The sequence below is a fragment of the Thermobia domestica genome, chromosome 13 (genome assembly GCF_964235325.1).
Source record: "Thermobia domestica chromosome 13, izTheDome1.hap1.1, whole genome shotgun sequence".
Taxonomy (NCBI): domain Eukaryota; kingdom Metazoa; phylum Arthropoda; class Insecta; order Zygentoma; family Lepismatidae; genus Thermobia; species Thermobia domestica.
In genome coordinates this window covers 59,269,475-59,286,922 of record NC_137466.1, presented here as the reverse complement: position 1 = coordinate 59,286,922, position 17,448 = coordinate 59,269,475, and the positions used below count along the sequence as shown (strand labels likewise).

At 34.2% G+C, this 17,448-nt stretch overlaps 1 protein-coding gene across 3 annotated transcripts in view; it reads right to left on the bottom strand.

Moving 5' to 3' along the window:
- Window positions 1-17,448, bottom strand: part of LOC145668157 (trypsin-1-like) — a 131,132-nt gene that overhangs the window by 51,593 nt on the left and 62,091 nt on the right. Inside the window, exon 1 of one of the 3 annotated variants that reach the window (XM_081735750.1) lies at window positions 10,192-10,300. The exons of 1 other annotated variant lie outside the window; for it this stretch is intronic. Coding sequence is in view for 1 of the 2 variants with exons in the window: in XM_081735749.1 (XP_081591875.1) it covers window positions 9,117-9,171 (55 nt within the window). In the remaining variant the exon portion in view is untranslated. Of the gene's footprint in view, window positions 1-9,116; window positions 9,216-10,191; window positions 10,301-17,448 lie in introns of those variants that run through there. One more of the 3 variants, XM_081735749.1, reaches the window with a different exon arrangement.

Below are 17,448 nucleotides of genomic sequence, written 5' to 3'. Positions count from 1 at the left end.
TGTCACTGTCAGGACTATGTGTGTCACTGCCAGGACTACGTGTGTCACTGTTAGGACTATGTGTGTCACTGTTAGGACTATATGTGTCACTGTCAGGATTATGTGTCTCATTGTCAGGATTATGTGTGTCACTGTTAGGAGAAAACAAACTACAATCGATACAATCTGCTACTCAGCATGTATTTCTTTTTTATATAATAATCTTCTCCAGCACAACTATACAGCTCCTTCCTGGCTAAGCGGTTAGCGTACGCGCCTTTTGCGTGAGCGACGAGCGACCCGGATTTCCGGCCGGAGCTCATGTAGTTCGGATTCCATGTGAACCTAGAAGTCCACGTCTCATATCACCTTGATGCTAAAAGGAATGCTAAAATCAAATCAAATCAATCAATCCAGCAGAACTATAAGTTATTATTACTGGCAACGAATGATACACCTTTTAACGCTATGGGAATTTATTTGTCCCGATTTACTCGAAAATCTCTCATGAGAATTCACTCTCGAGCATCTAATTTTTATTTTTCAGGTCGACATGGTCTATCGATTGATATATATATATAACGCATATGACATTGGTACATGTGATTCTAGGTTCGATTACTGATGGGAGACTACAAAAAATTAATTTTACAATCATTCACTCTCATTACTCATTCATCTTCTTTAACCTAAAGAGCATAACCGTGGGAAGTTATGTAAAGACATTCATTTGATTTCATTTTAATGTAATAATGTAACACATAAGTTATTACATTTCATCATACGGTATCAGAGCCGATCCTACCATATGTGAACACGTACATTTACATGTTGGAGAGGGGAACAACTTTCTAAGAATGGCAAAATCTGTCATAACCATTTTAATTAAAATGAATATTCCTTGTTTGAAACAGACTTAATGATGATGGTAGTTAAATTTACTAAGTTAACCTTGTATTTAAAAAGTACATTAATAAATCATGTTTAGGTCGCATTAGTTTAAGTTCACATGGACAGGGCTCAAGCAAATGGTCAAACAAATCCCAGGCTGAATTGCTTGATTGTTGTCAAATACAAGAACTCAATTCTTGTACAGTAGCGAATACCTGTTCCATTAGTTAGTTATCACCAGGACCCGGATCTTGTTGACTTAAAAAATTTTAAAAAGTGACCTATAAAATGACATTAAAATTCCTGTAAAATAACCCTAAAAATCACAAAAATTGACCTTAAAACTTACGTTTTCTCAAACTTTTATTTCGTTAAACATTGACATTTTTTAATATCCATTGGATTTTTAATTAGCATTTCTCACTCATATTCAAAAAGTTTTGTTTCAGTTAGTTGCAGTCCATTGATCATTTATGTCTATTGATCAGTCCATTGTACGGCATTGTAAGTATTGAAAGCGTCAATTCACTTCCGAGTTGAAACTAGGAAGCACTCTTAAACAATAAAAGTTAGCAAGTGGAGACTACATGAAAGTAATAAAAACCTGTTTAAAAAAATTGTACGCCTTCTAATCCATTTTTAGTTATTCACCTCATCACATTCTTTGTGGTCAATAACCCAAAACTATTTGTTTGGCCACCTAACAACCCCCACCTTTCGTTAACCAGCTGCAGTTTAGTTTTCATTAGCTTGTATAGAATGCAGTTTTCCCACTCCAATAGTCAGGAAGTAAGAAAAGAGATTATTCAACTTCGTAATTTCCACATCCGTAAACCGTGTTCATTTAAAGATTTCCTTATGTAGGAAAAAAAGAATAAAAAGACCATAAGTGACCTAAAAGTTACCTTAAAATATTAAAAAATGACCTGAAATTTCAAAACGGCAAAAAGTGACCAAAAGTTGACCCTAAAAAATTATATTTTTAGAACCTAGAGTTGATAGATAACGTTTTTATTTGAACTTGCCTTGTCCTATGCGTAACAGAAAAAAGGTGACTTGTCAACAAGATCCGGGCCCTGGTTATCACAATATGAAAACTAGTCCTGTCTTTGCCAGAAACAAGTACCTTATCATTGAAGTTGGAAACAGTTTTTTTTTAACAGATGAAGGAAAATCAAGAAAGAAAAAAAAAAGATAAAAGAGCTAGTTGCACTGGAATTGCAAACGGATATATTGAGATTGAAGCTCGATATTGAATTCTGTAGAAAGGATTACCACTTTTCCTCTGCAGGTGTGTTTGCTTTGTCTTTCATTAACACAATATACTACTATTTAAAGAAGAAAATACACACAACGAGATTGTAGTGTCTAGGCCTATCTGAGTGCGAGTGTTTTTCACTCTCCTTCCTTGTTCATGATGGAGTAGCATATTTAAAATCGAGGCTTTTAAGATTTGTTCTTTCTGAAGAAGGTGGTGGTGGTGGGGGGGGGAGGGAGAATGAGGCCATTGCACTGGATAGCATATCTCAAAAGAGCACCTCGAGTTAAAAACAAGTTTGGTGCAATAGAAAAAGTTTTTAAAAATCAATGACACGTCTTTTCTTTTCTTTTTTTTTTAATCTTGATAGACCATTTCGTTTAGCTTCTATCGGTGTTTGTTTTTGATGAACCGCAAATGCTGATGTCGCCCGTGGGCTAGCAAGGAACTCAATGTGAGTCAGCAATCACTCTCTTTGTGCACAGCTGATAAACCTTGAATAGTGCAGTGAATTTAGTAGATTGTTTTGGGTTTCGTTAGCAGTCTTGTTTTGTATTGAATTATTGAGGAATGTTTTTGTTAGTTGTTTTTACTGCAGCATAAGTATAAAAAATAGAGAGAGCAGTGATTACGTAGTGTTGTGCGAATCAGTGTTTCTTCCCGATATGATTTTTGGAGAGACACTGTCTCCAGGAACTCTGAGAATATCCCTCCGGAGGAGACCAAAATAATTCGTCTATAATATAATAATAAATAGAATAGTATCGTGTGAAAATGATATGTGCTCCCCGAACATTTTTTTCTGAAAGAAATACTGGTGCGAAGTAGAAAACATGTGTTAGTACAGCGCGTGTTGTGTCTGTAAAGTGAGGTAGAAATGCCTATCACATGGTATGTTTTCTGTTGTAATGCTCGTGCGATTAAATTCGAGGGATATAAACTATCATCTTTTAATTTTCCAAGTCGTGTGAGAAATCACCAAATCGATATAAACTATGGCTCAAGAAAATCAATAGGAAACATTTTGTGCCAAATAAAAACACTCGTGTTTGTTCCAAACATCTTGAAGAGCTCGACGTCGAGAAGTCATGTTTACTGAAAGTAAAGCTAATTCCAGGAGAATCATTTACACGCAAACTGAGAAAGAATGCTGTTCCAAGTATATTATTGAAAAGTTTAGAATCCGAGCCACTGAACAAGCGCAAATGTATGTCCAGTTAGCAACGTAAATAAATACAAATAAAAAAAAATCGTACAAGATGCAATTGACAGTTGTAGTCAAGATGGGGCATTAGAAGTTAATAGCGTCGGTGTCACTTATCATTCTGAAGATAGTGTTCTAGAAATAAATGTAAATACAACTGCTATACAATGTGAATTGGGGAGTGAAATATACCGGCTTCTAGAAGGAATTATAGTGATGATGACAGTGTTCCTCAGGACATTGATCATCGTTTAATTTTTCTGTATCAAGTGAAAATGATGAAACCTTTAACTAGAGTTGTTCCTCGGAGAGTGATGCGAATAAAACAAATTTAAGCGGTAAAGTATTTTTTGTATTCTGGCAAACGTTACAGATGTTATTTAACTTTTGCCACATATCCCCTCGTTCCTGTACATACGTATCTTGGAGCACAAAATTTTAGGGTTATCATTAAAAATTGCAACAAAATGTGAAAATGAACATACTTATATTTGGGAATCGGAACCATGATTAAAGAAAAGGTACTTAGGTATTGTTGCAGTCTCGTCCGCCATCTTTTTAAATTTTATTGGTTTCGAAATTTTAGTTCCTTTTGTAAAACGCTGAACTTATGCTTTGTAGGAAAAAAAATACGTTTTATAATAGTATAAAAACTTTTGTGCAGCCCACCATCAGACATTATTATTTTCTACAATGCAGATGATATTTCTAAGTCTTTGCAATAAGTTGTGGAAAAGGAAATCTCACTTTAGAATGTGCCACCGCACCACTCACAAAAGAAATGCTTGGCACTATGTGTATGGAATTATGCTCTAGCAGCTTGCCCATGGATAACTTCATCACAAAATCTTTTTTCCTCTGTTACTCGCTAACGACTGAACGTATCACGATCAAACAAACACTATTTCTTATAGAAGTTTCAACTCTACAAATGAAAATAATATGTAAAAAATGTATTTCTAACAGTGGCGGCTAATGTTAGTGTTGCAGCGTTCCGCAGCGACCAAAGTATTTGAAGAAAAAAATATAAACACTAGCAGTAAAGAACAGGAAAAAATACTCTCTAATACTCCCATATATACTTTAAATAACATATTTTTTACTTCTGTAACTGTCCGTTCCGTTAATCCATTTTACAAAGCGAAAAACAATCCGTCACAGAGTCTCTAATTTATATTGCGTTGCAGCGAGCATTACAACGACCCTTTCCGCTATCTCAGAAGTTAAAGGGTCTTGTCGTTGCAGTGCTTCTGCAACGCCACACGGTTTTCAGTGAACGAGAAGGTTTTTCGCGCGAAGTCTTCATTATCTATATAAGCTAAGAATTAACTTGTAAATGCGTGTTTACTTTCATTTATTTCCTGCTCTTCTTCTTATTTAAATTCTTATTTTGTAATTTTGCAATCACTTTTTCTTTTTTTCTAGTATTAATTATATTTGTTCCCTTCAGTATAGTACCGTAATTAAAAAAATATGAATGCATAAAAGCAAATCCCATTTGTTAATTGGTAGTGAAATAAAATTCAGAAATCTTATTTAGCGCGAAAAACCATATCGTTCACTGAAAACCATGTGGCGTTGCAGAAACACTGCAACGACCAGACCCTTTAACTTCTGAGATAGCGGAAAGGGTCGTTGTAATGCTCGCTGCAACGCAATATAAATTAGAGACTCTGTGACGGATTGTTTTTCGCTTTGTAAAATGGATTAACGGAACGGACAGTTACAGAAGTAAAAAATATGTTATTTAAAGTATATATGGGAGTATTAGAGAGTATTTTTTCCTGTTCTTTACTGCTAGTGTTTATATTTTTTCTTCAAATACTTTGGTCGCTGCGGAACGCTGCAACACTAACATTAGCCGCCACTGTTAGAAATACATTTTTTACATATTATTTTCATTTGTAGAGTTGAAACTTCTATAAGAAATAGTGTTTGTTTGATCGTGATACGTTCAGTCGTTAGCGAGTAACAGAGGAAAAAAGATTTTGTGATGAAGTTATCCATGAGCAAGCTGCTAGAGCATAATTCCATACACATAGTGCCAAGCATTTCTTTTGTGAGTGGTGCGGTGGCACATTCTAAAGTGAGATTTCCTTTTCCACAACTTATTGCAAAGACTTAGAAATATCATCTGCATTGTAGAAAATAATAATGTCTGATGGTGGGCTGCACAAAAGTTTTTATACTATTATAAAACGTATTTTTTTTCCTACAAAGCATAAGTTCAGCGTTTTACAAAAGGAACTAAAATTTCGAAACCAATAAAATTTAAAAAGATGGCGGACGAGACTGCAACAATACCTAAGTACCTTTTCTTTAATCATGGTTCCGATTCCCAAATATAAGTATGTTCATTTTCACATTTTGTTGCAATTTTTAATGATAACCCTAAAATTTTGTGCTCCAAGATACGTATGTACAGGAACGAGGGGATATGTGGCAAAAGTTAAATAACATCTGTAACGTTTGCCAGAATACAAAAAATACTTTACCGCTTAAATTTGTTTTATTCGCATCACTCTCCGAGGAACAACTCTAGTTAAAGGTTTCATCATTTTCACTTGATACAGAAAAATTAAACGATGATCAATGTAATGAGGAACACTGTCATCATCACTATAATTCCTTCTAGAAGCCGGTATATTTCATTCCCCAATTCACATTGTATAGCAGTTGTATTTACATTTATTTCTAGAACACTATCTTCAGAATGATAAGTGACACCGTCGCTATTAACTTCTAATGCCCCATCTTGACTACAACTGTCAATTGCATCTTGTACGATTTTTTTTATTTGTATTTATTTACGTTGCTAACTGGACATACATTTGCGCTTGTTCAGTGGCTCGGATTCTAAACTTTTCAATAATATACTTGAAACAGCATTCTTTCTCAGTTTGCGTGTAAATGATTCTCCTGGAATTAGCTTTACTTTCAGTAAACATGACTTCTCGACGTCGAGCTCTTCAAGATGTTTGGAACAAACACGAGTGTTTTTATTTGGCACAAAATGTTTCCTATTGATTTTCTTGAGCCATAGTTTATATCGATTTGGTGATTTCTCACACGACTTGGAAAATTAAAAGATGATAGTTTATATCCCTCGAATTTAATCGCACGAGCATTACAACAGAAAACATACCATGTGATAGGCATTTCTACCTCACTTTACAGACACAACACGCGCTGTACTAACACATGTTTTCTACTTCGCACCAGTATTTCTTTCAGAAAAAAATGTTCGGGGAGCACATATCATTTTCACACGATACTATTCTATTTATTATTATATTATAGACGAATTATTTTGGTCTCCTCCGGAGGGGTATTCTCAGAGTTCCTGGAGACAGTGTCTCTCCAAAAATCATATCGGGAAGAAACACTGATTCGCACAACACTACGTAATCACTGCTCTCTCTATTTTTTATACTTATGCTGCAGTAAAAACAACTAACAAAAACATTCCTCAATAATTCAATACAAAACAAGACTGCTAACGAAACCCAAAACAATCTACTAAATTCACTGCACTATTCAAGGTTTATCAGCTGTGCACAAAGGGAGTGATTGCTGACTCACATTGAGTTCCTTGCTAGCCCACGGGCGACATCAGCATTTGCGGTTCATCAAAAACAAACACCGATAGAAGCTAAACGAAATGGTCTATCAAGATTAAAAAAAAAAAGAAAAGAAAAGACGTGTCATTGATTTTTAAAAACTTTTTCTATTGCACCAAACTTGTTTTTAACTCGAGGTGCTCTTTTGAGATTTGCTATCCAGTGCAATGGCCTCATTCTCCCTCCCCCACCACCACCACCACCTTCTTCAGAAAGAACAAATCTTAAAAGTCTCGATTTTAAATATGCTACTCCATCATGAACAAGGAAGGAGAGTAACAAACACTCTAGTAAGAAGGATTTCGAGGTTTTCACAGTTTATCTATTTACGTTATTAAAATAATTTTGGTGATTTTGATATAAAATTGCACCCATGTATATATATATATATATATATATATATATATATATATATATATATATATATATATATATATATATATATTCGCGTTTGTTTAGGCGCCCTTTTAGTATACTTGTCCACCACCCTCGTTACTGTCCCAGCACGGGCCTGGTCCACTTTATATCTTCTGTCTCATATCGTTCGTACTGCAACACCCGAAACCACAATTTACCGTCCGCCCTGATTTCTAAGTTGAACTGCTCCTTCAATTTCAAACTCTCATCACAGATTTTCACTATAATATGAACATGGAAGAATATCACTGAAGCTACAGGTACTTGCATCCTCGGTGTAAAATTTTTTAAATGTATATCTACAACGCATCATTTATAACATGTGCCAGTAAGATTTCAACGTTAAGTGAAGCGTTAACACAAAAAGAATAATCAATGATTAGTAATAAGAATTTAAAAAAAATATCAAATATTAGAATAAATAATAGAGTATAAATAAATAACTAATAAATAAAAAATAAATAATAATAAAAAGTAAATCATGATAGAGAATAAATAATAATCAAATAATAGAATAAAATTAATTCCAAACTATGCTATGCGTGTCGGAAGTCTTATAGAACGGCTTTGTCCGTCCGTCCGTCCGTCTGTTGACAGGTATCAGAACGAAATCGGTAAGATATATCGAAATGCAATCGATTTAGCGTCTCAAGAATAGGTTCTATCTTATCCAGCAACTATCTGTTCAAACCGAATGTGGTCCAAATTCGTCATTTCTGGTTTCAATGTTTATCATCATAAAACGAAAACGGTAATATATATCGAGAAGCGATTTTTTTTGCAAAGGATTCGGTATCTCAGGGCAACGTATTATGACTATTCCAAACACTCTACCAAAACGATAAATGATGAAAATTTAATATTACTTCCAGTTTGAATACTGATTTCCACAGGGCGGAAACAGTAAGAGATATCGAGATGCGACTTTATGCAATCAATTCAGCGTTCCAAGCATATTTTTTTATCTTCTCCATTAACCCTGTACTCATACTAGAAGTGGTTTAAATTCGTCATTTCCGGTTTCAACGTTTATCACCATAGAACATAAATGATAACGTAGTCAGAAGAGTTTTATTTATTTATTTACTTATTTATTTATTGATAATGGAATCAATGTCTCAGGGTAACGACCATGAATGTATCAAAGATCTATCAAAACCGGAAATGGTTGAGTTGCATAACTTCCGATTTCAATACTGATTTCCATGTAGTAAAAAAGAGTAGGAGATATCAAGGTGCAGTTTTTTAAAAAAAAATCGATTCACCTTGTCAAGAGTAGGTTCTATCTTCTCTTCTAACCCTTTACTAAATCCGGAAGTTGTTAAAATTTAGGATTTCCGGTTTCAACCTTTATCGCCATAGAATTAAAACAGTAGTAATGGATAGCAAGTAATGGCTTTCTGATATAAATTTCGCGTCCTTAGTACTTTCTAACTTTGATCTCATTAATTTATTGCACTAGTAGTTGTAGATGTACTACATCAAATTTGAGTATTGAATTCCTATAGTTTGAGAGTCTACCTCGGTTTCCCAATGTGAAAGTTCTCACGTGTTTATTTTGAAATGATTCGTACTGCTCATGCCATTGTTCCTTGTAATTACATTCATTTAATAACAATAAAAGTATATATTCATTATAAGTATATAAAAAAGTATTCATTATAAGTATATAAAAAAGAAATATAGAGTAACCTGAATATTACACCGTGATCTTTGTAATCTAAATTCGCTAACTAGAAGTACTTACAGTGAACGCAAAATAAAAGTATCCTTACGAGTTGTGTCAACCTACTTAGGTCCATTTTGAAGTGACATTTTCGCTACACAAAAACAGGTTTTCTGACAGTAGAATTAATAAGAATTACTAATGATTATATTTTCTCCGTAAAGATACGGCATTATCAAACTGATAATCTCATTGACAACCGTATCTTTCATACGTAAGCTTTAAACTTTGCCTACGGGAAAGACAGTGAATTTCAAGATAAAAGCAGTAACTAGACACAAATCATTACTATATTTTCAAAATGATTAAATGACGTGACACTTGTAGTTATAGAATAGTTGAGGCATATAGACACAACGAAAACATTTGATTGCTTGTAAAACAGTGAAACAGGTTGCCTAAGATTGGATTTGTTCTCCCTTTCAGAAAATTGTCTCGTGTTTAGTATGGATTTTGACGAGGCACAAAATGTCCCCCCAACTGCTCTCTTAGAGCTCCTTCATGGCAATATTGTTATCGTACATGCCGTCGACGCGGGAGACCCGGGTTTCCTTCCCAGTGGGGGCTCATGTGATTTCGATCCCATTTTAAGCTGTAAGTCCACATCTCAGATAGTCTCGTTGCGAAACGGCACGCTAAACTCCAATCAGACCAACCTTTACTGTTTTATTAAATATCTCCATCAGTTATAGAAAAACCATGTATAAGTATAAAAAGTTAATGAATCGAATCAGGGGTTGTCAACTTGTTCTACTCCAAAATTGCTGTCTTTATACTCATATTTGCACTTTTGTGTCTATGTTAATAATTGCTCAATTGTCCTAAATTTGATATAAAAGACATCAAAGTTTTTAATGATTATAATTAACTGTATTAAGTACTTTAATATATATTGTATCAAATTATCCAAATATACGAGTCGTATAACTGTATTATCACAACTATCAAAAATATAAATTCAATATGATATAAGTGGCATAGGACTGTTTAATGATTCACTTGGTACGTATGGGTATACTACTACAAATATTATTGCTACTACCAGTATTACTATTACTAGAGCTGCATCTGGGTAGTCAATAAGTTGTCTACTTACCAACTGGTGTAACGGTCGACCTTATTCCTTACACGGAAGGGTTGAATGCCTATGGTTAAAAGTTAAACTTGTGAAGACGGCGTGGGCCAATGAAAACTTGACGCATGACCCACTAACCCAGCACCAATCATGACCCACTTTGACTAACCAAATCTCATCGTCATTAACTCTGACCCATGATCCACGCCCTCTTTTCCACGGACCAAAGAGTTTTTACACTTGTAATAAAACAAGGCTGTGAAATTATTACTAATCAGTGCGTGAATTTCTACGATCAATCGCTCAAGCATCGCTCTGTTACAATAGCGGTGGATCTGACCTTTACGATATAAAATGGTAAATTGTTTGCCATGTTCTATATTACAATGAATTTCAATTTAATTATGATATATAATTATTTCCTTGTTGAATTACAGATACGCACCTTTCAGTGGTAAATAGGATAGTAAAAAGTCTCAAATCAAGGTATAATAGGCCAACGTAAAGGGGGAAAACAAATAAACAGTGTAAAATCCGACTGTGTCTTGAAAACCAAGTAGTAAGTCTTATTGCTACTATCATAATTACAAATATTAATATCCAAAAAGGCCTGAAGTTCTTTTTTCTATTAGACATGCCCATCTCATGTAAGTAAATAGAAACAAATGAAAAAGGAAGAAAAACGGAGGCCTTGCAAGTAAAACGTAGATAAATCCATCAGTGTTCAGACGATACTTTCTACAATGTTCTGAGCAGAGTGGGTCGGTGGGACAGAGTTAATCATGGTCGGTTGGTAGGTCAGATTGGGTCACTGTGGATGGCGGATCGCAGTGGGTAACATTCTGTTGACCCACGACCCACTGACCCACTCACAACTCTTGGTCTACAACTCACTGACCCACTCCATCTCTGGAAGATGAAACAAGCTTGATTAAATTTACATCGTGCTAGTTTCTTTATTCTTCGAAACTGTCTTTTTAAACAGTCTAGTCTTTTTTCTACTCCAAGGATCCAAACAGAGCTTATGGCTCTACATTTAGACCTTTATCCCATGGATTCACACCAAAGTTTTAGTCAAAGGCTTCACATTCGGTAGTTCTTCGAAGATTCCTCGTGGATATATGGTTAGTGTATGTGCTTTCGGTACGGGAGACTCAGTTACTAAAAATAATACAAAATTTACCATTTTTCTTTTGCTTGTTTCTCATAAGTGAAAGGAGATAATTAAATGCAATTTCCCACATAGATAATGTTATTGTGATAATAGTTGTATTAGTTTGTAATAAACAAATAGTTTTAACATTTGTTCTTCTTTAGGTTAATATTTTCTGTTGTAGTAGAATAACATTATCTATGATTGTGATAAGTTGCGTTTCATTATGGTAAAATTTTGTATTATTTTTAGTAAGTGAGACTCTTCCCGGTGAAAGTTTCATTTCGAACAGTTATAGCAAATTGCGCTGTTCTAAAAAAAAAAAAAAAAAAAAAAAAAAAAAAGTGCGCCCTGCTTTAGCATTATGTGGTAAACCAAACTCGGCTCGATAAAGCAACAAAAAGTTCAGGAACTTGAAGGTATTGTACTATTGCTACAACATGAAGTCCTGACTTTTTCCTCTCGGAATACTACGTATGTGGGCCCATGGTACACTTCCTGGCAGGAAGTGGAAATAGCTGACTAACTTCTTTGCCTCTAAGAACAAGACATAGTATCGACGTGGAATCGAGGAATTGTCAGGAAGATGGTTGTATATAGTCCTACACGAGAGGCTATATTTTGAAGGTTAATACGCTTTAATTGCACTATAATAAATTAAAGTAATTGTTAATGGTAACGAAACCGACCAAATTTTGGTTTGCTGTACTGACATCTACATAACTAACTAACTAACTCTATGGCTTATGGAACCCGGAAGTTCAATGCCGCGTTCACAAAAGCTCTCCACTGATTTCTAACCTTAGCTAACTGCATCCAGTTTCTACTTTGTATTCCTATCTCTGCGAGATCCATCTTAATATTGTCCTCCCATCTGCGCCTAGGGCTTCCTAATGGTCGTTTTCCGATTGGTCTTCCAGTCAAGACTCTGAAATCTACATAAACATTTTAATTCGGTACGGTTCTTGGGAACAGAATGAGATATTGGTTCTGTTCCTATAACCGGAAACTTTAATATTTTGAGTTTCAGTACCAGAACTTAAATGAACGTTTTCATTTGGTGCGGTTCTAGGAACAGAACCGAAATATATTTCGACATAATCTGTTCTCTTCTCGAAGTACGCTGCCGAGTTACGGTTCTTCATTAATTTCACGGAATTTAGCGAATCTGATCAAGTAATATCCAGGGAGCATTTGAGCTATTTTCCATTTTTATCCACTGGTTTAGTTGTGAACGCAGTAGCTTTTTGTTCACAAGGTCCAGGCTTCGATTTCCGAACTTGGAACATTCAAATTTTCACTTATTATAGGCTAGTAGTTCGTATTACATTTCAAACGGTAGGTTGGTGTCTCATGTGGTCTCAGCGCTGAAAAGAGACGCTAAATTTTAATGAAAATGAACAAAATTATATTCCTCCTCTCTTAGTCTTTCCTTTTAGTTCCATTCACTCGACAGGAAAACCAAGATACCTAACTGAAAACTATAACAAAACACACAAGTGAGTGGTTTTTCTTACTACTTTTACGTTATTCTACATTCTGTACGCTTTAAACACGTGGGCTGGATACCGTTGTTTCTCCGGCCTGCAGAGTAACCTGATATATTGCCCATCAAACATGTGGGATATGGTTTCCAGTATTTTGCTTCTCACGGTTCTTCAGCAACCAGTGTCGATGTCTTGTAGCCTCACAAACAAGTAGCGCGATCGATGGTTCTTCAGGAGCATATCCAACACCTGCTGGATTCCATGCCGCAAGGTACAGATACTTTGATTACGTTTTGTCTGACAATTACGACCTCTGACAATTGCGATTATGTCAAAACCCGAGACAATTAAGAACATTTTCTTTTGACGATCATTTTAAAAAATATAAGTTGTGACAATTGCAATTACCTTGTTAATAATTTTATAAGCCTACATCAAATTTATAATTAGTATACCAAATACTATCTAAGCTGAATACTAGCTGAAAAAAACTGTTGCATGAGAAAATTACTCACGTAAAACAACTAACAAACTGATTCATAGTGAAGAAGATTACGTCAGCATAATATTTGCCTCTTTTGCTTACAAAAGCTAATGCATCTTGGAAAAACCATCTTTTGGTGGCCAAAAAGATCCTTAAAAGGTTTGCAACGGAAAGAGTTGAAGTAAGCATTTTACACAAGTTAACACCATTTATGTTGAATTCGAGAGCATCAAGATTAAACGAACGTATTCCATGGCTGATTAGAAAGAGTCTTGGATTATTTTGTACACAAGTGGCTGAAAAACGAAGATATTGGTGTGTAGATGTGGATTTGCTACCAATGGGGGGACACAAAACTAATAACGCTGTAGAAGGATGAAATAATAAAATAAATGCGTTGGTTGGAGGATCCCATCTGAAGTTCCAAGATTTCATTTCCTGCCTCAAATGGGAAGCAGAAAGCACGAACGTGAATTTGTAAGAATGGAACTTAATCTAAAAGACACCAAAAGAAAGAAACGATACATACAGATGGATGAGAGAATTAAGAGATTGACGTAATGCTAGAATTTTTGGTGTGTATTCAATCTACCGGCGTATATCACCCCATATGTGCTCGTTCTTTCGAAAACTTCATACTTCTGAATGATTTTGAGAATATGCTAGATTAAAATTTTAACTGGGTATACATGTACACTATAAATACATTACATCCATGATTGGGACAATCGTTCAGAAGTATAAAGTTACTGCTGATTTCTGAAAATACTTGAGAGCTTTCGCTAACGTTCAGAAGCTGGATTAATGGATAAATCGCAGATGTAACTGACAACGCATAATGATGCTGCCACTTCATTGTTCATATTTTGCATATAATAACAGTACAAGATAAGTAACAGTTAAAAAAAGAAAATAGGAAAATACCGCAAAGTGAAGGGCAACCGTCCTGATTCTAAACACACCAAATTAGTTGTGCATTCGTTTAGGGCTCGGATTATTTGGTCAGTCTCAAGCTTAGAAAACGTGTGACAATTTGTATTTAATCACTAATGCTGGTATATCCATGTAACAATAACAATGATAATTTTAAACTAGGAAATCTCAATAATATTTTGAATTTTCAGTTGATCGTAATTGTCACTGGAGTCTTCAGACTAAGATCAGACTACTTCCTTGTTGGTCGCAATTGTCACTAGAGTCTTCAGACAAAGGTAGACTACTTCCCTGTTGGTCGCAATTGTCACTAGTCTTTAGATTAAGATAGATTACTTCCTTCTTGCTCGCAATTGTCGACTACTTTGTTGATTGCAATATTACTAGAGTCTTTAGATTAAGATAGACTACTTCCCTGTTGACCGCAATTGTCACTAGAGTCTTCAGACAAAGATAGACTAATTTCCTGTTGATCGCAATTGTCACTAGAATGTTCAGACGAAGATAGATTACTTCCCTCCTGATTGCAATTATAGCGACACCGTTTAAGGAAAATGTGTTCATTTAACAAGTAAATTTAAAATATGCTTTAATCTTCCAAATAATTTGTCCCTACAATATACTCGAAACATTTTAGGTGTCTGGGTTGGCAACAGTCACTCGGCGACAGCAGCACTGGACTATTTGTGGTACAAACTCCGTACTACGCGAAGAGAAGTAGAACGGCAGTATACAGAAAACTGAGGAAACAGTGATAGTCTAAATTGAGGAAAGTCTCTGTTCTTGATGGATCATTAGCCGCATTAACATCGACAAAATAGAAAAAATACTTTTAAATTTCCCTTAATTCATTGAAGTTTTATCTTTCTTTCATCACTGACTCTATATGAGACGAAACATAGTGCTGAAAGTTTGAGTCGAATCACTACTCAATTTACTAGCCACGAAGGAGCACTCAATTTACTTCAGTAATAGATTAGAGTTTAATGGATTTACAACGAATAAGATTTGACTTGAGACTCAAGTATGGTGCAAGAGGTTAAAATTAAAAGTTAATTAACTGTGGAAATAATTAGGTAATAAATAGTATTACTGTAAAATATTATTATCTATACATAATATATACTAATATTAAAATTTAGTATTAAGATATATATATATATATATATATATATATATATATATATATATATATATATATATATATATATATATATATATATATATATAGATATAGATATATATACTATACGGATTATTTATACGAAGTCAAAGCGTCAAAAATGTTTGGAAGAGAAAACAAATATCGAATATTGTTCTTCAAATAACTGAAATACACATTTTTACATCTTTAAAAGGGCAAATAAATTATTTCTATAATAAAGTTAAGAAAAAGATAATATTCTGTAAGTAGTTATTATTAAATTTTAATTGTTTTGTTTTGACTAATAATTGAATTACGAATAGTTACCATGACGTCGATTTTATATTTTTATAAGACTGCAAGCAATATGTAGCAAGGTAAGCTGTGCTCCTCATTATCAAACTTAAACTTTAGTCATTAAAATATTTTTAATAATTTTAGTTTGTTCTATTGAATTGCACAACTATATTTGCTTATTAAAATTTAATTTTTAAGGTTTCTTTTCCTTCTTGAAAACTTATTATATGAAAATGAAAGTAGAAAATATGGTGAATCTCACGTTGTTCTACAAAAATAACAAAGAATGAAAAAAAAAAGTTTCAAAGATTTGAGAGAAAACTACACATTTTAGGTTAATATTTTAAGTGACTATATATGTACACTCATGTCCAAAATGATTGTTGCATATCTATAACTGTCTTCTTGTAAGAATATAATTTGCTAATGATTTTGCAGGGTATTTTTAATACTGATACTATTTGTATAATTGGGAAATGTATATTTATGGTAAATTTCATAGGAAAAGAATTATAAATACGAAAATTAGAATGAGTAAAAGGAAGTGTTGCTAAATGACAAGAAAGTTTTATTTTTGTTTTATTGTTCCTGTTTACTGTTCTTTTGACATGAAATTTGCCAGGTACATATCTTTGCTAATTATACACATACTAACATTATAAGAAACACGGGCCGAATTCGTTATGAAATTATATTCCTACAACAACATACTTATAGACATGCGACAATAATTTTGGACATGAGTGTACATACATACATACATACACATTGCTGACTTATTTTATACAGTGCATAGAGACTGATAGACTTAAGGTTTTTGAAGTGTTAACTAAGATTGCGAATTGACCGGAATTTTTCAGGCTCAACTATATACTGTATTTTAAGATTTAAAATACAATTGTTTTTCATCTGTTTTGAGGATTATGGATGTGGCGGTAATTTTATTTTTTAGAGTTGGCAACTCTAGTGTTCACTCGTTTATGATTAGGGTTGCCATATTTCTAGATTAAATATACGATACGTGTTGTAAAAAAAGTAAAAAAAAAAAAAATTGAAAGCATATTTATAAGCATACATGCAAGAAATGTTATTTTGGAATTTCAAAAATATATTGGCTTCTTTTTAAATTGTACCCCCTAATTACAGCAAACTCTTATTAATCCAAACTTGGATAATTCAAACTACAGTAAAGCCCAGTTTATCTGTATAATTCTGTGGCAAAGACACCGCGGATAGCCAAGGGCGCCGATTTCTCTGTAAATTTGAGGGGGGGGGGCATTCAGTTGCAGAAGGTATATATATATAAGGATTTTAAGACAAATTGCATTCAAATTATGCCAAATATTGTATATTCATAAATACAATAGGGGGCCCACATGAGCTTTGGGGGTGCCCGGCCTCCCCGCCCCCCAGGTTCGGCGCCCTTGAGGATAGCAAAAATCGCTGATAACCTTAAAAAAGACTAAAAAAAGAGGTGCAAACACGAAAAAAGATATTTCAGCATAAAAGCTTGTGAACAATGAATGTAATTTACTTCCACGCAAATCACTCTTCCCAATTCTCGTTTTTCATACCTAACAACAATGTCTTCTGTGTATCAGTGTAGAGTTCCACTTCGAATCGTGCACTAGTACTTATTTCCATGCGGAGTGGCAGTGCACAGAGACTGCTTATGAAAAATAATTAAGCGCAACTGCAGCAAAGTAATTTTTTTTTAAACACTCGCGGATAATCGGAACTTTCGTTTATTCCGCTTGAAAGCTGTATTAAAAATAAGGAT